We start from the raw sequence: 23,874 nt of genomic DNA, 5'->3' as shown, positions 1-23,874 counted from the left end.
GTGCGTGCGTGTGTGTGTGTGTGTGTGTGTGTGTGTGCGTGTCCTCGAGCTGCAGGAACTGAAACAACACCAAACATCTCACACTCAAAACTTTATGAATTTGATGAGGATGGATAAATATTCCATCTGCTGTGTGTGTGTGCGTGTGTGTGTCTTGCAGTCTCCCAGCAGTCTAAGCCAGTGTTATCCCTCCAGCCGTACCAGTCAGTAATATATCTGGAGCTGGCGGTGTGTTTCATTCCCCCAGCTCTTCTCTGCAGCTGCCAACTGGGTGACCAGCTTAATTCTCACCCAAACACACATTCACACATAAAATAGCACTCTTAAGTCTCTTATTCACTTCCACGTACTGTACATGTTGACTTGCACACATTGAAGCAGTCCGCCTGCATCATTAGCAGTTTAGTGTCAAGTGCATGAGCTCAGTCAGTTAATGACCAGCTTTCCGTGGTATTGAACTGCTGTAGAAACTCACAGGCAGCTGTTTGGTGTGTTCTTCGTATTCTCCCTTTTTTTTTTTTTCTTCCCTGCGTGGTGCACTGTGACATTTGAATTCAGCCGTCTTATCTAATTGTAGAGCTGGAAAGAAACTGCCAAGTAAAAATGTATTCAAAATAAGCATATTGCATATTTTCTGCCTGCCTTCATGGCATTTTAGGCTGTGGTTGCTTTAAATGACAGAAACTCTGTTTAGGATTTAAAATGCAGAAATATGCTAAATAAAACTAGATTTTGCTTCCTCGAGTTTCCTCATACAGTTGATTATATCACATCCGTAACATTGAACTGATACATTTAGAGTGGTATGGTTTGATTTTAGACACTGTTTTCACCTTTTGACACTGCTAATAAGGCCTATGTGAACATCAAAGCACAATTTGCAATTAGTATGCATCAACGTTTTTTTGTTGTTGTTTTTTAAAGTTTATTAAAAGTTTTGATATGTGACCCTGTTTTCTGTTTAATATGAGCCAGTTATGTATTTATGACACCTGTCCTCCCAGCATCTGCCACACAATGTCTGGTGTTAGTTCAGAGTGGAGTATATGTTTTTAAATATTATGATATTATTAAATTCACTGTGTAATTGTTTCATGTCATTTTAAATAGTGGCAGTACAAACAGGCCTTTTGTGAACGTTTTAGTCTCTGTTAGCGTGTGCTCATGTCCACCCTGACTGGTCCATTATTAACAGTGAGTGAGATGTTGTTATTATTGGCGAGATGTACAACATATGCTGTTCTGGCTGCTCTCCAGCCCTGTCTGTTTGTCAGTCACACGCACATACACACACACACACGTGCAACACATGCACACACTTGTACTCATCATGTTAATAAGCTTATTATGTTGATGAGGGCCTCAACAGCACCTGAAATACCTCTCTTCTTGTTTCTGCCTCCTTCTCTTCTCCTTCTCCCTTCCAGAGGTTTGCAGAGCGGAACATGAGGGGATGAAAGAGAGGAAAGCGAGTGAGGGAAGGCATGATTAGAGGATGGAGAAGGCAGGATAAGACAGGATGGAGAGGATAGTGCAAGGAAGGCAGGAAGGGATGAAGAGTAGGAAGGCGGCCCAAACGCGAGATTTAGATATAAAAGTGACTTACTAAACAGTACAATTTTCCTTAAAACACACACAAATAGACATGAAACACAGCAGTTTACCATGCAGTACTTGTGCCACCCAGCTTGGAGGTTGGTGTGGCCCTGACTTGGACTGGAGGCTGTTCCTGCCTTTTCCATCCAGGGACATTCTTGTCTGTCACTGCCAGGAGAGCTTAGTGTGCCAGGGAGAGCTGGCAGCAACCGGGGGGGCATCTGGTAGGCCACGCCAACACGCTGACTTTCCTACTGTAACAGGAGCCTCTGAAGACCTGCCATCCGATAATATTTGCCTCTGTACGTGGCTGTGTATTGAGAGAGGTGGGGGCTGTCGTCTACACCTTAGTCCTTGATAACTGTGCAGCAACTTCTGTTCATCTCAGACAACTTTTTGGTTTTATTCATCCCTGGAGCCTAATGGCATATTGACTGTCCTTTGGTGCCGTTTCTCGCTCATCTGTTTATTCAATGGATACCTTAAGCAGTCAATATTGTCCAATAAAATAAATGCAGACGTTCACTACAAAAAGCAGATGCCCAATAAAACTAATGGTCCCATTTTAAAAGACAGAAATTCTGTATCTTTTTGTTTGCTCCTCAGGTCCTGGAGGACAATGACTACGGTCGAGCGGTGGACTGGTGGGGTCTGGGTGTTGTGACGTACGAGATGATGTGCGGTCGCCTGCCTTTCTACAACCAAGACCACGAGAAGCTGTTTGAGCTCATCCTCATGGAGGACATCAAGTTCCCGCGCACTCTGTCAGCTGACGCAAAGTCCCTGCTGTCTGGCCTGCTCTTCAAAGATCCGAACAAACGGTGTGTGTCGAAGCTTTTTTTTTAATTTTTTTTTTACTTTCTCATGAAATCAAATTTATTCAGTAATGTGAAGCAGGACCTCTGTTAGAAATACTATTTTGATGTCAAATAAATCTCTTTATTCGTATCACCATGTCAGCGAAATTAAAATTTTTACTTTGTATCGCCAATATGGCCCGGTACTAACTTAATACAAGATATTAACAGATCTGGTGAATTGACAACCACCGGCAAAAGTGGGAAAAGTTGGGAAGATGATTCATATTTGTGCCCTTTGTGTAAAGTTATTTTTCAGTTACTACCTTCAGACACACAGAGGAGACTAACTTTAGTTATTTTGCTATATAAACAAAAAACACCCACTACTTTTAGTGTACAGCCACTAATCATACAAATATAGAGATGTGCTGATTCTTACTGCTGTTTTAATGGGCAAAGCCTTTTATTCTGTAGATCACTGATTAGCCACCATTTGTCGATATAGCAGCAGTAAGAGACGCCATATAAAAAATTGTAGAAATCTTTCTTACATTCTGTTCACGCTGTGCTGTTCATTTCTTACTGCGTTTGTCACTTCTGCTTCTAACAATCCTGTCTTCACCTGTCCTCTGCCCTAGGCTCGGAGGAGGGCCAGATGATGCTAAAGAAATAATGAGACACAGTTTTTTCTCTGGTATTGACTGGCAGGATGTCTACGATAAAAAGGTATAGTTTGCATGTCTAATTAAACATAATAGGACTGTAGAAAATAATGTATTCAACTTATTAAGACAGGCAGCTGTAAAGAGCACAGTGTTACAGAGATGTGTGACTTTGTATCCTGTGCATGTGTTTCTCATATAACACCATCAAGTGAGAGTCAGGTGGCATCACTTAAGCAGCTAAACAGGTGTCAAGCCTCCTCATTTGACTTTTTTTTAAAAAGTTGTTTTGTTCTGTTGCAGAGTTTAGTAGAGTCCAGTGATTCAAAAGCATAAAAGACCTCCTTGAAATTATTCAGTTGGTTTAACTACTATTTATAGGGTTTTATGGTAATGATGTAAAGACAAGACACTCTGGATCTGAGGCTCGGATGTTAACTATGAAAAATAACTGTGGTGAAAGGAGGATTTTGGTGGATTTATTTCTTCTTCTTCCTGGCCTTTTTTTCCTGACTTTTAGTTACAGGAATTTTTGTGTCTGTCAGTCTGGAACAACAACAACGACCACTGCTGTTATTTACAATCTGATGTGATCTCTTTGCATCTCTGTCCCAGCTCGTTCCTCCGTTCAAGCCTCAGGTGACGTCGGAGACAGACACCAGATACTTTGATGAGGAGTTCACAGCTCAGACCATCACAATCACCCCACCAGAGAAATGTGAGTGTCTCGTGCCTCTTTCTTTTCCACACGCGCATATGAACAAATAAGTCAAGAACATAATTTGACTAAATCACAAATTTTGTTTTTTTACAAAGCTGCAGATATTGTCCTTGGACATAATGGTGAAATAAACAAACATGCATTCTCTGTTGTCGGGTGTTTAATACGTGTCAGGATTTCTGTAAAATGTTAGTGGTGAAATGACAGCGTTTACTCAAACAGATGACTGTTTCACACTGTGGAACAAACACCTTTGTCTGTTTATTCGAGTGTCTCTGTGTTAGTCCTCCGGCCACATGCAGCTCTTCTGGGCTTCTGGGATACAGATCGTGCTTTTAAAATCATTTAACGCTGTATTATACATGAACTGATGTGAGGTTCCACTTGTTTGTAGGTCACATGTTAGAATGAAACTGGCACATCAGAAACTTACTTTTTAATTGTTTAACTCGACAGTAACAGAGAAGATGATCAGATGAGAGAGAGAAGTTGTATATTTCCTGATTGATGTCATGTATTAATACAAATGAACTGTGTTATATAGTAAATGCCTTAAAAATGACCTCTGAATCTATACTTTTCATATTTTTTTTCTTAGTCGATGAGGATGGGATGGACTGTCTGGACAACGAGAGACGACCACACTTCCCGCAGTTCTCGTACTCTGCCAGCGGTCGGGAATGAACTGTCCATCACAGTGACATCATCACAGCTGGTCTCTGAGGCCATCACTGTGGGCGCAAAGAGACCCACAGCTTTGGACCAACCCAGAACAACCATGACTTGAAGGATTTTTGCCCTTTTCCTCTTCCTCGTTATCTGTTCTTCACCTCTCCAGTGTGCTTCTTTTCTCTCTCTCTTTTTTTTTAATTCTCTCCAATCCCTCCTTAGAAAAAACCTTCAGGCGAAATTACGGTCTAATCCTGCACTGCAACCCCAGGTGATCCGAACTGTGATGTGATCAGTTGTTATGTAATGACCCTTTAATGATGGGTGCACCTCCGGTGGCCTGCTGTGCTTTGACGTGTGTCGGGCCTGCCAAACTCTAAAAATGAACATCTCTGATGCACTTAGACAACAGCTGATGCATTTCTAAGGAGTCGTTTTTGTGGCTTCTTTATCCGTGGGACGGAAACACTCAAATCATTCAAAACCCAAACTGCCATTACCAGTTGTATCTCAGGCTTTTGCAGACAGGTCAGATTTGAAATCCTCAGTTACATAATTCTGGGATTTATTGAGGCTGCCTGGCATCGAGGAAGCAGTTGTCACCAGTGAGCAGAATCCTACACACCTCATGTTGTCGAGCAGGATTTGACTCAGGTTTTGCTCAGTGCAAGTCATTATCATCGTTGCTGCTATTTCAACTACTACAACAACTATTACAGGTACCGCTGTTCCTACTGCTCTTATACTATTACTGCTACTACTAAAACCCGGTGCTACAATACTGGCTAAATGCTGCTGATCATTATACAAGCGCCAGCAAAACATGAACCACACTTATGCTTATACAGCTGCAGAACAGCTGCTGCTCCTGATGCACAGCTCTTACACATCAGCTCTGTAGATCAAACGCGTGTCGTGTGTGTCTGTGTGCGTGTTTAAGGTCCAGTTATGGGTTTGTGTTTTAAGATCGCATCTCAAAGCACAGCAGTTCAGAAGGATGTGACTCTCAAACCATGAGCTTTACTACATAACCTACAGTGCAGTGCAAGATGGTCGATGCATATATTACTGCAGAGGTGAAAACAGCTGGTTTGAATGTTTCCCCCCAATTTTTTTTTCTTTTTTAGTTTTCAGTCCCGCTGAGTTTAAATCTCTGAAAGGGAACACAAAAGCAAAACGGTACTTTTGTTTCGACGATGGAAAGCTTTACTGTGACGCATCGTTATAGCGGCTGTTGGATCCATGTGGCTGTACCTCTGTGTCTATGTGCAGGAAAGGGAACCTGAAGAAAGGAGCAGATTCAGCACAGAGCAAAAAAAAAAAAAAGTCTGAGATGGCAGGGTGAGTGCAGCGATGAGAAAAAAAAATCAGGAAAGATGTGAAATATTTATAATGTGATAAGGAGCCGTGAGGTAACAGGTATAAAAAGTATATATGTTTCGTGAGGAGGTACACGTCAACTGTTATGGGTTTACAAGAATCACAGCAATGGTTATAATATATATATGTTTTATTTATTGTTCTACTCATCAGTTTTATATTTAACTTTTTCTATTGTTATTACATTATTCTAGAAAGAAATATATTGTTATTTCTTAGGGCTGAGAGGGAAAAAAAAGCACCTCAAGAAACAAAAATGGCTGAAGAATGTAGGAGGGAAAGCAGATAGCCTTCCTGCTCCATTTGTTTTTTTGTTTTAATGTTTTCGTGTTGTTTTGTGACCAAAATGTGACAGCCCAGAGGTGACAGGACATATTAAAGACAGACGACGAAAGTTTGGGAGAAACATCTAGGAATCTGCATAATTATCTCAATGAGATGTCAGATATGAAGACTAGTAGATGTTGCTCATATTTATTCTTATTACAGGTGTGTGTCGGTGATGGTTAAGGCACAGTCGGGTGAGAAAGACAAAGTGGAAGTTGAGCAGAAGGATAACAAGTGCAGCACAAAAGGCTGAATGCAAGGCTTTAGCTGTAAGTGTTTTGAGGAGAGGTGAGTTAGCACTCGGTTAAGAAATGTATGTTTGAAGGCGAGTCGTCGTGTTCCTGTCGGTTCTTTGGATGTTTAGAAGATCAAGTTTATTTAAAGATCAGGTCCTTACCACTAAACCATCCCCGCACTCTTCTGTCTATAACGTGCGCCGTCATTTCTCCCTTGTGGACTTTTCTTTGTTTCCAGTCGTCACGTTGTCGTATGTCTTCCAGTCTGACCAACAAGATTTGAAAGTCCCCTCAAAGTCACTGTCTTCAAATGGCCAGTAAGCCTTACGGTTTAGCTCAGAACAAGTCAAAGACGTTGACACCCAGCATTTCTGAGACAAAAATATATATATCGCCAGATGTGAGGTAATATATTTTTAAAATTTTAAAATAGCGACATGTTCATCTTGTGGGGGAGATGTCACCTTCAGTGTCAGGATGACGGATTAAAAGAGTACCTGGGGATGTGCTCTTATTAGCCGTGGAAAACTGTATTCCACTTTATTTATTTGAATGTTTTTTATCTTTATTGATGGATAACTTGAATTTATTTTCTATTTAATTTATTTAATGTTGCTTTGGCGTTTAGCAGTAAGGGGATGTAGCTGTGTTTCAACACTTTGTGCTAGAAATAAATGTCTCCTTTTTTTTTTTTTTTTCCATTTTCAGATATACAACAAATTACCTGTTTTTCCGCTGCTCTGAAGTCCATATGCTTTACTGTTGCACATCCATTAAACTGCTACTAGGCGCTTTATGGCAGAAAGTATAAAAGGATGGCGCTGGCCTGCAAGCTGTAGTCCTCCTCTGTCCGCTTCACCAGTCCTGAGTCAAAGTGGCACTCAGAACTCTTATGAAAAATACTGCTCTGTGATCGATTGAGCCTGTCTGGCACGGCTGAAGCGAAATGAGTACAAATCCCACCCAGCTGGCACCCTCGACAGGCTCAAGCAAACGCTCTCCAAGTATTTGGAAGGATTTCAGCTTTGATTTGACCCAGGTCTGCGAGCGACTGAGGAGTTCTAGCTGCATGTGCACGCTTAACGCCAAAAATCATTAGAAACCAGAGTTCATAAAATATCGCTTTGTAGCTTCGGCCATAGCACTTTCAACACCCATCACTTTTTATATGACTCAGAGGAGTCTGGTTCAGCTTTGCTTTAAAGGAAGACTTTTAGCTTGTTTTTTATGTTTGTAAGGAAATGAGGATTTTTCAAAACACATCTCCCCCTCCATCTACAACCACTAGCTTTGATGTTGCTCTGATGTTGAGAGTTGGCGAGACTGGATGAAGTGTGTCGCATGCTGAGACGAGTTAGAGCGGCCTGTGAACTGGGCTCAGTTGGAATTTTTAGTAAATTGGTCAGTGTTTGTTTAAAAAAACAAATCCACTGATCAGCCGTGGCACTGATGTCCCAGATTCCTGCTCTGATTCGCAAAGTTTTTTTCAACAGTAAGCCGCCAACTCTCCCACACTCCATCCTCGATGGATACAGGTCCATGTAGTGACAGCAATGATATCAGAGTCTGACTGTGGGGTCAGAGATCCTAAAAAAAGAAGGAAGGGTTTCCTCTGACTTTTAATAGGGGGGAAGGTAACGCTTTGTAACACACTTACTCAGTGTGGAACAGCAAATCAGTCGTGGACACGTGGCTCAGTTCTTAAACTGAATGCAGAAATTCATCGTTCCTCACAGCTTTACTGGTGGCCTCAGCAGTTTGAGATTTGATGCTGCGCTGATGGTGTTCCCTCTTAAAGCTGCTGCTGTTTGTACACCTATCACACAACACATAAGACCCCACTCGTGTTTCAGACATATGTAAAATTCTTTCAAGAACTGACCTCTTCCATTGTTAATGAACCCATCAGCTCTAAATGGCAAACCGCTCTCCGCCAGGTGATCAGTAAACGGCTCGAGTGTTTGGAAGGTGAAAGTGTTCGACCTCGTGTCTGCGGCAGATTCCCCCTCCCCTCTCCTCTCTCTGGTACTAGACCGCTATCATCACATTTAACATAAACAAGCATGAGATGCATTTATTTATAAACGGCAAACAAAGAAAAACAAAACAGCAAACATGTACAAATATTACACAGTATAACTGGGTTTTGATGCCATGTCCATCCACTGTAGCTTTACAGTTGCATGAGACATTTGCGGACAGCTTCCAGCTGTTTGGCAGAGTGGGCCGCATTTTCCCGAGTCGCTGCGCGGCCGAGGTCGTCGCCGCTCTTGTCGAAGGCACAGAGATGGCGTAGACTCTGACACGGCATTGGGGAAACTCTGGAGAGCTTCACAGAAAAGCGGATCAAACTGCCTTTTTCTGTGCTCCGTGCAGATGCAGAGCTGCTGGCCAGTGAGCCCGCCACGATGTGAAAACAACAAATTACCATCAACATGAAGCTGGTTTTTTTACTCTGTACATCCTTAGTATTTTTACACATAAAATGTATATGATAGGGATGCACATTATTTTCCTTCTTACAGACAGCTTCAATAAAGCACTATGTCAATCTGCTGCCATCGTGTTGACTTTTTGTTCGCTTTGTGGAGTTTCAGCTCAGTCTAAACGGAGCAAAAAAACAATGTTCACTAAAAACTCACAAAATGAGTGTTGGGGGTGCGCTTTGCACACATCATAACAATCTTTAATACAAATCAAGTCTATGTCCAGTATGGCAGAGGTGTACAGAGGCACTTTATGCTCAAAGTTTCCCAGCAAATAAAATCCTGTAATGGAAGTAAAGTTTGGATTAGGATCTTTACGGTTTTTAATCCAGGACACTTCCTATTGGACATTGAGTTGTGCATCATGTTAGCATTTCTATATAAAGAAGTTGTACTTCAGAAAGCTCATTAGTGGACTGAGCTTTTATTTATTAAAATGGATGGGAGGGAAAAAAAACATACTTTGAATACTCACTTGACCTATCAATCATAATTACACTCAGTCATGAGACAAAAAACCCAGTTACATGAACACAATCCACATTAATACCGAATAGAGGACATAAATATCCTCTAAGTAAACAACAGTTTGTTTTCCTGTTGACAAACGAACAGAACATCGTGATCCACGGAGCGATGAAGGGAAACCGGCGAGACAGACTCATGTGGACAGAGTCTCATGTTCGGCAGCTTGAAAGACAAACACACAACACATAGTGAGAAGTGTATGTGAACACACACAGAGGCGCGCACAAACACACCCTGTGATAATGAATCACAGCAGAATACAGACAACATGTTTTTCAGCAAATCCAGAACCAGACAGAATCATTAGTCACGAAGGGACAAATGTCTTCTTACTGGTTTTTATTCTTGGTAAACTGACAACTCTTAGCGTGCTCCCAGAGAGAAAAGACACGACTACAAATTCATTTAGTATCAGAACAGTGAGTCACACACACAATCACACACTCCCCTGTGTGTTCGTACCTCGATGCGTAGGCTCTGCATCTCCTCGCTCAGTGTGTTTCTCTCCTGCATCAGCTGGTTCTGTTTGGCCAGCAGCTCACACACCTGCTGGGCGCTGCTCTGACAGTGACGGTCCAACTGCTGCAGCCTGCAACACACACGCACACACACACACAATATTGACTGAAAGAGTGTGAGAAGAACGTACCCTCCTGGCTAATATAAAACCAAATGTTGTAAATATTGAAAGAGAGCTGGATCCACAAAGAGCTTTTAATATCACCGGACTTTGTTTTGATCAAGCAATCAACAGTGTTTACAGGGATACGAGTGCGGTCTAAGTTTTTCACTGTGAGTGCACATAGGGATGATGCAGTAGCTGAAATGTATCAAAGGACTGGATGCTGGCTAGATGTTTATATAATGACGGCTATTAAAAATTCCTCTTCCAGACAGTTTTTGAAAACTATAAAGTACGTTTAAAAAAAAAATGCTGACTTGAGGCATCGAGTCGATAAGCTTGGTGCATTAAGAGCTAATTTATATACAGAAGAAGTTTAGTCCAGTAGGCCGCATTATCAACCTATTGATAATTAATGAGGAAGAGTCAACAAAAAACAAACAAAAAAACACTCATCTTATGTGAAACTGGATGAAATCTTATTAAAACACTTATTCAGGGATACATTAGTGACACACTCGACCAAATATTTTTTATAAAATGAGTGACTAGTAACCAAAGGTACCAGTTCATGACTCAGCTGGTGTTTCTTACCAACAGAATCAGAGTGAAATAATTAATGAAGTTGCCGTGATGCCCGCAGGCCTCAAACATCGTAACCTGACAGACAGCTCCCTAAAAGTGCAACCACACGTCAAGTCGACGCAGCCCGCAACTATTCTGATTGGTCTGTTCAGTACTGCTGATTCCTCCTGTGAATTTAGTACGCAGAAGTCTACATCAGGCCTTACAGGCGTGTCACATTTTCCACCTCGTGGATATGCTGCACTGCAGATGTCTGCAACTGTAAACACTCCTTTGCAGAGACATTACAAGTCAACAGCTCTGCCTGCGGTCTTCAGAGCGATATAGCAGGAATGAGTGCTCGTTATTAACGGAGTATAATCCCTGCATGAGAGACCGAGGGACACCGTGTGCTCACAGGGCAGCAGCTTGTCACTCATACAATCCTTCATCATTTTTGCTGACTTTAATGACTTTATAAGAAAATAAGCTTCACATGGTGTTCAATAAGACTTCAAACTAGTGATGGAGCTCATATATTCCTCAGGACTGTGTTTTCTCAGTTCAAAGATCAAATGAGCCAACGGTAACTTTCCTTTACACTTCTAAACAAAGTGCGTTAGTACAAGAAGTCGCCCCCTGTGGGACACTGAGAGAAGAAGAAAAATGCTGTGACTTCATTTTTAGATTTTCAGACCTATAAGACACATGCATCGTTCCTACTGCTTGCTTTTTCAGGACTTCCAACATAGAGAGTGTTGTAGTATATCACTATATCAAGATCATTACTATGGGCAACATACTGTCATACAGTTGTTTTTTTTAATTTAATGCTTTTTTACTCATAAATGATAATAATGAGAAAATTAACCCATAACTATAGATTGAGTTAGTGCAATAAAGTAAGATTTGATAACATGGGACAAAGTGATCAAAATACATGTTGACCATTCATTTGTTTTAGTCACTGTTTTCATCACTGCAGCGTACATTAGCATCTCTGGATATTACATCTATCTAACGAGATCATTCAAAAGTAATTATTCTTTAAAAATTACTCGGATTTTCTTGGTTATCATCAGTCTGTCATCCTGTAGCTGTCAAAAACAGTCAGTCTGGTGAGAAAGTTGTGTGTGTGTGTGTGTGTGTGTGTGTGTGTGCGCCGTTCTGAAGTTTTGATCTTTACTACGACATCCCAATTAGTGTGTCCCTCCCTCTGACACAGCCGCTCCTGCAGACAATGAACTCTTTCACTGCACACTAGGATTAAACTCTGAGTGTGTGTGTGTGTGTGTGTGTGTGTGTGTTCCAGCTGGAGTTCAAGGATGTGTGAGAAATTGTGTGTGTCGAATGTGTGTTTGGGGGTGGTGGATGAATGTGTGTTGAGATATTTCCCACCAGCAGCCCATTATTTCACTCATTCATCCATCCATGCTCCCCTCAAATGCAGTGGTGAACTCATTCATTTACACACACACACACAGACACACACACACACACACACACACACACACACACACACAGATAATGAGAGCGATGTCACAGCACTGGAATGCACATTTACATATTTAACCAGCCATCTATAAAATTATACATATTTCTGTCTTCTATATGAGGAACTTTAGGATAATTTAGAGACTTTTGCACACATAAAACAATGCTTCAAAGTATTAAGTACAATTACTCGAGTACCACAACTTCAGATTACTCATGCTTTACTTATGTATTTTCATTTTCTTTAAATTTACTTCTGCTAGATTTCAAAAGGAAATGTATCATTTAGTCTGATACGTCTATTAAATAAAAATAGCCACTAGTTAATCCTCTATAATATGATGAAATATTAAAGATTAAACCAGTTCTCAATGAATAAAACACTTTTGTGGGAGGATTTATTTATTGTTTTCTTTTCTCTCCTGTGTAGGAACCCGACCTTTAGATTACAAACCACAGACTAGCACCACCTCAAGGAGCATTAGAAGTTATATACTGCTCACATATTGATATGCAGCTAATAAGAATAATCATAAATCCAGTATCTCAAATTCTTAAAATATTATTAAAGACCAGTATAAAAGAGATTTTAAATACAAAAATGTCCAAATTCCAAAAACTGTACACTTGTTTGGAGCTTCTTTACCACAGTTTACTGCTTCAGTGTATGTGGCATGGAGACGATCAGCTTAAAGCACTGCTGAGTGTTCCAGATTGCTCTGACAGTGTCCTCCATCCTTATTTTTGGATGAGGGATTTCTCATCTTCCTCTTGAAAACATCACATAGATTACTTAAGACTTGTGGTATTAAAACTTTATTTACTACTTACTTAGAGGGAGACAGGAGTTAAGATAAAATGGTTAATAAAGTTAAGAAAGTATCTGCTACACTTTTTGAATTTAAAAAACCAACATCGGTCTCTGCAGAGCTTCTCAGAGCTCATAAGCACCCTGTGAGGAATTTTAATTACTCTGATATGAATTATAAGCTAAAACTGTCGCTGTTTCAACAAGTTCATTAGAAAGCAATGATGTGGGGGGATACAGACAAGGAAGAGCGAAGAAGAGGAGGATGAAGAGGGTAGTGGCTCGGGGCAGAGAGAGACAGAGAGGGGGTAGCTGGGAGGGAGACAGATGCCCCTGCCCTGCTGGTCATGTTGGCAGTGGTAGTGCTGGCTGTGTGAGACAGACGGGGGAGGCGAACATCCCAACACTTCACACTGCTCTCCCCACCCACATGGTCCTCACTCTGCTCTGCAGGGTTTAATCCTTTTTTTTTGCCTGTCCTTCTTCATCATCCCTACCTTCCCTCTTTGAGCCTCCTCCTTCTCCTCCATCCTGTCTCAGGGCCTGCTGAGTGGTTTATCCCAGACCTGGAGGCTCTGTCCAGTCCTGGAGGCTGAGGGCGATGACTCCCCTCCCTGCCTGGTGTTCCTCCAGCCGGCTGCCAAGCTGTCCTGACCAACCACCCCCTCACTCCCTCCTCCCACTCTGCTCTACCTCCTACGCCTTCACACAGCACCACAGCAGGACATCGCCACGTCACCCAACAACACAACAAACACACACACAGAAGCAGCCCCACTGCGGTGAGCGAAGACACAAGGTACAAACACAACCAGTGTGGGGATGTCGGCCACACACACACACACACACACACACATACACACACACAGCGGAGCACCTAAAGGTCAGAAACAGAGCCTGTTGTTCTGAAGCTGTAAATGTTTGATGAGGGAAGTGTTGGGAATGTGTCGACTGAAGGCCTTTAGCTCCACACCACTAAACTAATCTGAGTCACGCTGGGAAAATGCCAGTCCTTATCCATTCATGCCCTCTGATATCGATACATGTAGATGCACCACTCCGAAAATCAAAGAGAATTTACGGGAGATTTTGTGGCGATGACTTGGCCCGCTTTGAAATCCACTCTATAATCCAACAGGGGTTTTACACTTTGTCTGCTAGTGGAGAAAAATGTGACACTGGAGTGAAAATGTATTCATTCATTGATTAAAGCTGGGAGGATATTTCTATGAAATGATCCACAACTTGTTCACAGAGGACATCCTACAACGGTAAACAAAACAAAACCTGACATATCTTAAAAATCTCATTTTATACCAACTTTAACTTAAACTTTATTACCCAAAATAAAATATTTCTAGTCCTACAGAGAGTTCTGTTGTTTGCATTCAGAAGTTTAACTTAATCAATTTTCTTTTTTCCACGCACAAACCACTACTCTTTAAAATCTGTATCTGAAAACTATCCCTCTTCAAAATGTGGATATTCTTTCAAATGTGAGTCTGAATCATTTAAATCCTCTCTTTAAATAAACATTGTGAAATGACAACATACTAAATGTTTAAACTGAGAAAATGTCTTTCTTTTTTAAAGAATGTGTGCTCTCTTTGAGTTTGATCCCTGTGACGTGTTGGAAAAAGACTGGAAATGTTATTTAATTGGGAAAAAAAGTGGGAAAAACACCTGTTGGAATATCTTTAAAGTAATTAGGTTAATTGAAAACAGGTTTAGTAGCAAGGCTGGCCTACAAAACACATGCACTTGGAGACTCTATCTTATAAAAAGAATGTAAAAAGTCCGGCTGGAGAGGGGAGTCACCATGTTTAAGGTGTAAGGTTTATCTAAAACAATTTTAAAAAACTGGGGGTGTACTACTAAAAGAGTCAGAGATTCTGGAGCAGAATGGGACGGAGTAGGGAGGAGGCCAAAAATCAGGCCTCCAGATAGCGCTGCATTTGACAGCCGTGCAGTGGAAATCCCTGCATCGACTCAGGGACGCTTCTAAAAACTAGTCTAAATTAGCAAACACTCACCAGCCACTTTAATAGTCCTACCTGTTGACGCAAGTATCTCATCAGCCAATCACATGGCAGCAACTAATTGCATTTAGGCATGTAGATGTGGTCAAGACAACTGCTGAAGTTTAACCCGAGCATCAGAATGGCGAATAAAGTTGATTTAGGTGACTTTGACCGTGGCGTGGTTGTTGGTCTGTATTTCAGAAACAGCTAATCTGCTGGGATTTTCCTCACAAAACCATCTCGACGAGAGGGATCATCCAACATATCAGCACAGAGATCAAAAACCAGCATCGGTGATTGAATGTGAGGCATTAGAGCAGATGGCACACTCAATTAGCACATTTTTGAAGTCGCCATTAATACAGACAAAGTTCTGGAATATTGACATCTTGTTCAGGAAAACTTTCTTATTTTAGCAAGATAACCACACGTATTACAGCAGAGCGGCTTTGCAGTAAAAGAGTCCAGGTGAAAAGAAAATGACCTCCCTGTAGTCCTGAACTGACCCCGGCTGAACTTTTAACTACAGGAACTAATCGTCTCAACTCCCACACACATGCAGTGTTTCTGAAAGAAGAGGTGATGCAACACAGCGGTCAACATATATATGTTTTTATTGCGTTGCTACCCATGAATTCAAAATGAGCTTTTACGTGCTGCATTTTCATTACTTTCAGTTTAAAACAGGCTTTAAATGGTTACATTACAATTTACACTTCCACAAAAGTAACTTTGTAGCTGTTTTTTGTCAACACACTGATCACCCATTCCTAAAGCATAACTGGGTCACTCTGGAGTTAATATATCCAAAACACAATTATTCTGAACAACATGGCAACAGCTGTACAAAATGTAAAATGCCAGCAGGCTTCTACACAACCCCCTGACGTGACGGTAAGTGAGCTAAGCAGGCAGCCAGTAAATCAGTCGGCCAGGTCGTGGCTCGAGATGTTTAAACCAGCTATAGGTTGTAAGCTGAAGGTTTATGTAATGCAGTAAGTGAAGGATTTGACCCCAGCACAGACATAAACAACCACAGACGCAGTTTGTCTGCCCTCAGAGACGCCAACCTCTGACCTTGCACAACACACTTTCTCTAATCCACTTCACCTCACCTTGAAACCCCGCCTCCTAGGGGGGATGTGTGTATATGCGTGTGTGTGTGATTAAGGTAGCGCTCCTTCCAGCAGCTAAAGCAGCAAATCCAATAACTGGTCTCTATCGACTGGCACACTCATTAATTAGGGCTTAAAACGGCTTAATGCTCAGGCACTGCCCTACACTGAACACCCCCCCAAACACACACACACACACACACACTGCTGGCTTGCTGGCTCAGTTCTGCACACTGCTTGGAATGGGTTTGGTTAGAAGGAAGCTTGGATTCACTGACCGACTGATGGGAGGACAGATAAACGGATGTTTGGGTGAAGGGGATCTGCAGCCGGTGAAAAACGAGGGCTGACAGTTTGTGGTGTCAGGTGAGGTGTCGGACTGAGCGGTGGTGGGGGCGAAGAGAAACCGAGGCTCCAAGCTCCAGCCGTCACCATCCCCTGCTGCCTGCTGATGGCCGGGCTGGCAGCTCAGTGACCGGGGTTAGAGAAGGAGAAGCTTCCCTGCTGACCTGGTAAAAGGACACCACCTGCTGGATCCAGCGCTTCACTGACACACACACACAACGCACACATCTACACTGAAATAATTCCCCTAAAATACCTGAAAACAGCTTCCAGAGCAGTCCTGGTACTAAGTGTGTATTCTGCTCTCCAGCAGACATGACAGAAGCAAGTTTTGCTGGGAGGCAGTTTGCAGTAATTTCCCCTGACAGCCCAATAATCAAACTCTGCTCACAATCTGCACCTCGAACCACAGCACTCTCTATTGACTGCTGCTAGTAAGGAGATTAATTACAACACACAAACACAGACACAGCTACCTCTCTCTGGTATACATCAGTCGTAGCCCACAGCTAGTGTCTAAACTCTGTTGTGTGTGTACGTGTTTGTCTGTGTTTGCATATTTATTTACAGGTGGGAGCATATGTCCTAAAGGCATGGTCCAAAGGGAAAGTGCTAACGTCACGTTAGAAAAACAGAGACACTGTAATAGATACAGAAGATCTGGAAGCGGCGTTCAGGTCTGTCACTCAGCAGCCCCTTATGAATGTGTGTGTGTTCCTATCACTAAACAAATCAGCCAGTGGAGCGTGCCACTTTAAGAAAATATTTATCGCACAGTGCATAGATTATCAAAATTACTCGAAAACAAACCACAGAGTAAACTGACGCTATCCTGCATAAACTGGGTTGTGAGATCAGGTATTTTACTTTTTTTTTTTTTTTTTTTAATAAGAGTAAAAAAAAAGGAAAATCTGTCAGCGATGGCGAACGTGGGCTGTAATTAAAGAGTACATTTCAAAAATCTGCAAACCAGAGAGATAAAAAACACATGCTCAAACATCACAAAAAACTAAAGAATTGGACTCAATGTTGCAAAAAATTAAATCTAAAGACAATGAAAGATCTCTGAACCTACGTGTGTGTGTGTGTGTCTGTGTGCAGCAGGCAGGGAGCCTAGGGGGGTGAAGAACGCAGGCAGACGGCCTTGGTTTGCCTGGTTACAACAACACTGCCAGGGGCATGAAGGCTGCAGCTGCCACACACACACAAACACACACGCACAACACAAAACCATATTTCGCCCAACCCCAGGCTTGCCCACCATCACCACCCTCACACCCCAGCGCTCCAGCTAAATCTTGGCTGGCACAAAACCGCACTCGAGAATATGTGCGTGTGCCTGAAGGCCATGCCCCTCGTCCTCTTCCACCAACCTGTCATGCCAGTTGTTGCTCTCGCTAACATGTGCATTTGACATGGGAACGCCATCGCTGACGCTGCGGGGTTTTGATCGGGATGAGCCCGACGTGCATTCCCTCACTGTCTTTTGATTTTCTTTGCTTTTTGTTTACGGCCACCTGGCAATTTCCAGAGACTTTATTCTGTAAAGGCACAGCGGATTTCACATGTGAGCGTCACGCTTGAAAGACACGCTAAGTCAGTCTTCATTTCCAGATCCACGACACAGAAGATCACTATCCCCTGAATAAACAGATAAAGAAATTACATATACTGGATATTAAAGAAGTATATTGTTTATGGGCAATTTCTAAAGCAGGATATAGTTGATATTTTTCTGTAATTTAGAATTGAAGAAATCCTAACAATCAAATCATTTGCAAAATCCTCTAAGTTCCAGTAATCTTTAAATATGTACATTCTAACTGGAGCGGCTTTGGTGCACCGCATTTCTGTCAAATTGTGAAGACAGAAATGGCGATTAAACAAATGTCGGGTGAATTGGCATCTAATCATCAAACTAAAAAAAATATCATCTGTGAAGCAGCCTCTGTTAAAACTGCTCTTTTCCCCCATTAGTTTCCAGCTCACAGCTGTTCCCCTGCAGTGCTGAGCACAGTGTGAAGATCAGGAGGGGAAGAAAAAAAAAAAGTGTCTTAGATGTTACTAGCCCGCCAGATGTTCCATGAACAGTCACATGAAAGTTGCAACTCATCTGTCGCAGTCCTGCAAAACCAATATTCAGCACTTATTAAAGGAACAACATACACGAGGCAGCGATCCTATAGCTGTTCAGTTTTAATTCCTTTTACTTTGAGCACTGCACTGTGTACACATTTATATTCATGCACGCTGAATAACAGCGTGAATATAATAACCTAAAGTCTGTCAGGCCAGCTTCTTCTGAGAGCACGGCATGAAGTGAAAAATACTTTTCAGCATGTGATCACCAACATTAAATAATACTTTTCTTAAAAATGTTTCTTTTTTGTTGATAGATTTTTTTAATTTGGCTTCTCTTGTGTTTGTTACTACAGAGTCATGTTAACTAATCGTGCTTTTATTGTGAAATCTTTATTTAACAGGTGCAAGAAAATGAGTTTTACTGACATTTTTGTTTGAAAAAATGCATGCTTAAACCTTTATATGAGATTTAAAAACACTAAAACAGCATTTATATTATTACTGGTTTGTTTGTTTTTTAATTTTCAAATACAATTACTTGATATTACTGCTACATTTACATTGCATGCTGTGGTACTTTACAGTTTTTAGCTTTACATTAAAGTGAACATAAAGTTGAGAGTAAAAGAAATTAAACATCATGTCTGCTTCTTGCGCTGATTGCAACAAAAACCATAAATATCCAGCTTACTTAAGCATTAAGTTATTATCAGTAAAATAAAATTTGAAAAGTGCTGTGCAAAAAATCTTAATTGCAGATTCTAAAGTGGGGCTAGTATTAGGCCGTCAGCTGTGCTGTACCCAATAAAACATCTGTAACAGACAAACTTGGCAAATCTGTCTTTTTTCGTCTTAAGACCTCCCAGTGCCATCACCTTCCGTATGATGTAATTTCATATTTTTAATATCAATTATTTTCCTTGATCATTTCAGGTGCTTTTTCTTTCATTCCCGTAAAGCGTCCCAGACAGCAGTTCACCAGCGTAAAATGAAAGGCTCCTGGCCAGTATTTATAATTAAAAATAAAATCTGGAAAGAGTTTAGGAAGGGATGTTAGAAATATATTCACGATCTGACGAAGCTGTAAACAGCTCTGAACGGGCACAGAAGTCGTCTCTGCTTTCATTTCTGCATTAACAGAGGTGTCGGTGCTGCTGCAGGCTGGGAAATCATCTATTTAACGTCAGAGTTGTTTGCTGCCGTGAGGCCTCCTGACTGTTTTAGGCCGTGTGTTTGAGCTTTTGCTTTGCTGGCATTAAAGTGTTTCTGCTGATGTTACTTTTAACATTTTTTCTAAAGAAGGGGCAGGTGCTTCTGCTCGAGTTTTCTACTTGTAGTTTTATGAAGTAGTGTTAGAGTCACTGACTGGGGCTTGAGATGTGACGCTTTGCACAGTTAACGCTCCAGCTTGCAAGCCTCTGGCTACAGCCTGACATCTGAGCTGCAAATCTGTGCGTCTGTGTGTGCGTGTGTGTGTGACAGAGCTGTAAAGCCACCGTTTGACAATGCTCTTTCAGCAGGCCGCCCTGCAGTCGCTCCCGGCTACGGGAGCCAGCTGGGCCATGCGGAGACAGAAACGATGAGAAAAGAAGAAGAGGAAGATGAAGGAGGAGGGAGACGACTGATCAGCGCCACCCAGAGGTAAGAACGCAAGTATGAGTGAGGAACGAAATGGAGGTAGTGTCTTAAAACGGTTAATACTTCCTCGTGGTTGCTTTTGTAAATATTTAAAATATAAATTAAATATTTGAAATGTTTGGAAAGTAGCTGCTAACAAACCACATTCTGACTACCCAACTACCTACCTGTGATCAGTGCTTTATGATAAAAACCTGAAAGGCAAGGGGCTGCTGTTATGTGAAAAATAAAAATCCATTTTTAAAAAAATCTGTGAAGAAACAGCTATGTGTGATCAGTAAAAAAAAAAAGAAAAAAAAGAAACACATGTGAAATGTAAGGAGGTGATGTTAATATTAGCGCTCTGTGGAAGATGAATACGAGGCGTTAACGTCACTGAACCTCACACTGGGCCTTCTTTGTCTTTATCCTCACTTTCTCCACATCTCACTCTTTTTATCGTCCCCCTGTTTCCCTGTACCTCATAGATCACACACATAGTGGCAACTCATCACACACAGATGCACGCACACACAAATATCTGTGTGTGTGTGTGTGTGTGTACGCGCGAAGACACAGATGAGACAAATGAAAGCTGTCCTGTTTTCTTCTGCCCAGCCTCTGCCAACTTCATTTGCAAATGAAAAGTTTTGCGAGGAGCGTCCTTTTGCTTCTGGGGCGGCATGGCAGCACACTGTGTGTTTGGGAGCGGGGGGATGAGGAGAGACGAGGGTTTGACAGAGGGTGTGTGTATGTGTGTGGCATGAGCCCAGATGAAGCAGCCCTCGCCTGAGGCTCGCTGTCCGCCCGCGGTAGCAGCAAGCCTGTTCCTTCTTCCCTGGCCCGCCGCGACCATTTGTTCCATTAACCAATCTCCTGGAGCCTCTGGTGCAAACGCACACGCTCATACACACGCATGCACTCACACACACATCCACAGGCATACATACTTCAACAACTGCTTGCACAGCTCATGCCACACATGGCCCTCCATCCTCCGCTCCATCCCTCCCTCCCTCTTCTGCTCTTCTCCAGACGCAAGCACCATCTTTCTCCGTGGAGGCCATATGGCCCAGTGAAGCCTGTGGATCTACAGACACATCTGCGTATATGTTGCTACTCTTCTTAAAGGGCTGCACAGTGAGCTGCGCTCGTACACCTCTACAGCACTCGCGCACCGAGGCCTGACAAACACACTCCGCTGTCACGATGCGTGGTTAAGCAAGCGTTGGTGTTGTGCTGGTCCGTCGTACATGTGCGCGAGAGTCTATGTGCGTGACCTAAGTGTGTGCATGCGTAGTGATAATTGGTAAAACAGCCTGCCAACAGCTGTGGGGTGAGAAAAGGTTGCGTGGTGTTTAGTACGGAAAGCAGAGGGGAGGAGGAGAAGAGAGGAGAGGAGAAAAGTTGGAGCAGGAAAGGAAAGTAAAGTGAAAAGAGATAAGAAGAAGAGAAGGGGGAGGTAAGAGGAGACTGAGGGCAGAAGAGCCACAGCTGAAAAAATAATTAATATGAATAGAAAACTGGAGAAGTTACAGTTTAAAGTCACATTTCCCAACAAACATTACTCTGTTAGAAAAAGGTTATTTCATATATAGAGAGATCGACAGATATGTTTTCCTTTTTCTTGTTAAAGCTGCATTATTAAGAGAAATTTCCAACTAAAATGGACTAAAGTGGATTAAAGTTTCAGGGCCAGCTGTACATCTACTCATGCAGCGTTTTCAGATTTTAATAATATCTTTGCTTTAAAAGAAATGCTCGTTTTTATTTATGTATTGATTTTAAATATTTTGGAATAACTAAGAAATGCATGATTTGCACTGAGAGTTTAACGTTTCTATTAACTAATTCATCTGCACTGCAAAATGTTCACTTTTGTCACAGTTATAGCAAAATCGTTTTTCTTCCGTTTATGCTTGTATTAAGTTGTTTTCACATAATACAAACTCACAAACATCACCTGCCCACTGACAAATGATCGGCTGTCATGAGTTAATAAAGGCTGATTTGTTGTTTGTATTTTTCGGACACAAAAGCATCTGAAAATGATCAAATACCTTAGTAAAAATGTTAAATAAAATATTCTTGAAAACTAAAAAAAACCAACTATTTAAACCTAAAATCCCAAACTACATTAAACACTAAACTAAATCAAAATGTTTTTAAAAAAGGCTGGTAAAAATGATAATAATCGCAGAGGCTTTAAATTCAACATTTGCATCTATGCATCTTCTCTAACTCGCTGCTGTCCTGCTCCATCTCTCCACCCTCCGCTCCATTCCTTCATTTCCAAGCAGAAAAAAGGAAAAAGAAGAAAAAAAAAAGCAACAACACAGAAATAGTAAAATAAATAATTAAATGGTGCAGCAAAACATTGTGTGCTAAAACCCCTGTGTAGTTTGGCAATCAGCTTGCCCATGTAAAAATAAATCAAGCTGATTTTCCAAATGTTTTGTGCGTGGTGCGCTGTTGCCGCTCTTCGCAGCACAGATTGCAGGCCGATGGAGAGGCTGTGGGGAGGGGCGGGGCGCTGGATATTGAACCCACTTACACCAGCTTGTTAACACGTACACCTTAACCCCCGAGCGGCACGGCGGGGCGCCCACCGAACACTCGGGGCCTGTGGGGACCAGCGAACATATACCCGACATATAGACGTGCAAGCACACCGAAGATCACGACAACAAGTACAAGAAAAGAACTGATGACGTACTGGCTTAAACGCGCACAAACAAAACTGCATGCACACACACTCGGAAGCCACATCTCAAAGTTCGCGCCTGTCGCTAAACTTCCCAAACTCCAACAAATATTATTCTCTTATACTCTTATGATATACATTCTATAATGTTTACCTCAAAAAGAAGCACATATAGAGATAAAAAAACAAGTTGTAGCAGCATTGTGTATCATAAATGTTAATCACACCTCTCTACCTCATCTCTATGTTGCACCTTTTTTAAAAAAAAAAAAAAAAGGCAGCTAAATGCCAAAACTACTCGTCAAACCCGTATAAACGCACTCTCAAACAAACGCACCTTCTACCGGCTGAAAAATAAAAACGCGGTCAGCCGGCTTAACAGTCGCTCCTGAAGTGACCTCTTGTAGGACTGAACTTGAGAGATTTTTAAATATTAGGAGGATTCATCAACAAACTAAGTGTCAAAGCAGAAAATAAAACTCAGTAAATGCCAAGAGTGATTATCGTGGTTCAGTTGGGAGAAGAGAGAAGTTAGGTGCCAACTTCCCAGCCAATCCACTTTTGGCAGCCACATTCCTGCTCTGCTAAACCTCCTGAGAACATGCAATAGCAACCAACACACACACGCACACACACATACACAAAATACCGCAGCAACATATGCACAGAAACGTACAGAATATTCATACTTCACACTCCTTGTCAACTTAAATAGCTTTTCTTTCTCTAAACCACACAAAGAGTCACACAGAACCAGGAGACAGCTGTGACTTGGTAAACTTTGTTTTTTTGGCAGCGTGTGACTATCGACAGGTTAACACCGGTGGGAGGTAGACAATATGTAGTGTCATGGATGGAGCAGGAGAAAAGGGTGAGCGTGATTGCAAGTGTGTGTGTGTTAAGAGGAAAAGTGGGGGGCACTGGGGTAGAGATCCTGCAGAGTGGGGCAACAACACCCACACACCCTCTCCCACATTGGCAGAGCCAAGCTGTATGCCAGGCGCCCCGTGGAGACGCACGCCAACTGGGCTCCGCACTTAAGGAGGAAGAGACCCCCGCATCATGCATACACATGTACAGATACTGTAGCATAAGCC

The 23,874-nt window shown here is 41.9% G+C and overlaps 2 protein-coding genes across 4 annotated transcripts in view; one reads left to right on the top strand and one right to left on the bottom strand.

Annotated features, from left to right (window-relative positions):
* The window catches only part of akt3a (v-akt murine thymoma viral oncogene homolog 3a), a 54,699-nt gene extending 45,752 nt beyond the window's left edge, over positions 1–8,947 (top strand). For 2 of the 3 annotated variants that reach the window (XM_005727338.2, XM_005727337.2), the window contains exons 11-14: positions 2,203–2,417; positions 3,035–3,122; positions 3,674–3,776; positions 4,378–8,947. In XM_005727338.2, coding sequence (XP_005727395.1) covers positions 2,203–2,417; positions 3,035–3,122; positions 3,674–3,776; positions 4,378–4,463 — 492 coding nt within the window. In that variant the 3' untranslated portion in view covers positions 4,464–8,947. The remainder of the gene's footprint in view (positions 1–2,202; positions 2,418–3,034; positions 3,123–3,673; positions 3,777–4,377) is intronic. The other variant, XR_001290306.1, reaches the window with a different exon arrangement.
* sdccag8 (SHH signaling and ciliogenesis regulator sdccag8) overlaps positions 8,565–23,874 on the bottom strand; it is a 50,663-nt gene continuing 35,353 nt past the window's right edge. The window contains exons 17-19 of the mRNA XM_013909392.1: positions 9,868–9,994; positions 9,487–9,567; positions 8,565–8,690 (exon numbers count right to left, since the gene is read on the bottom strand). Coding sequence (XP_013764846.1) covers positions 8,565–8,690; positions 9,487–9,567; positions 9,868–9,994 — 334 coding nt within the window. The remainder of the gene's footprint in view (positions 8,691–9,486; positions 9,568–9,867; positions 9,995–23,874) is intronic.

This window comes from Pundamilia nyererei, unplaced genomic scaffold (genome assembly GCF_000239375.1).
Source record: "Pundamilia nyererei isolate P.nyererei 1_Seehausen unplaced genomic scaffold, PunNye1.0 scaffold00024, whole genome shotgun sequence".
NCBI lineage: Eukaryota > Metazoa > Chordata > Actinopteri > Cichliformes > Cichlidae > Pundamilia > Pundamilia nyererei.
Note: the sequence above shows the minus strand (reverse complement) of the source record. Positions and strands in the feature narration are given on the sequence as shown.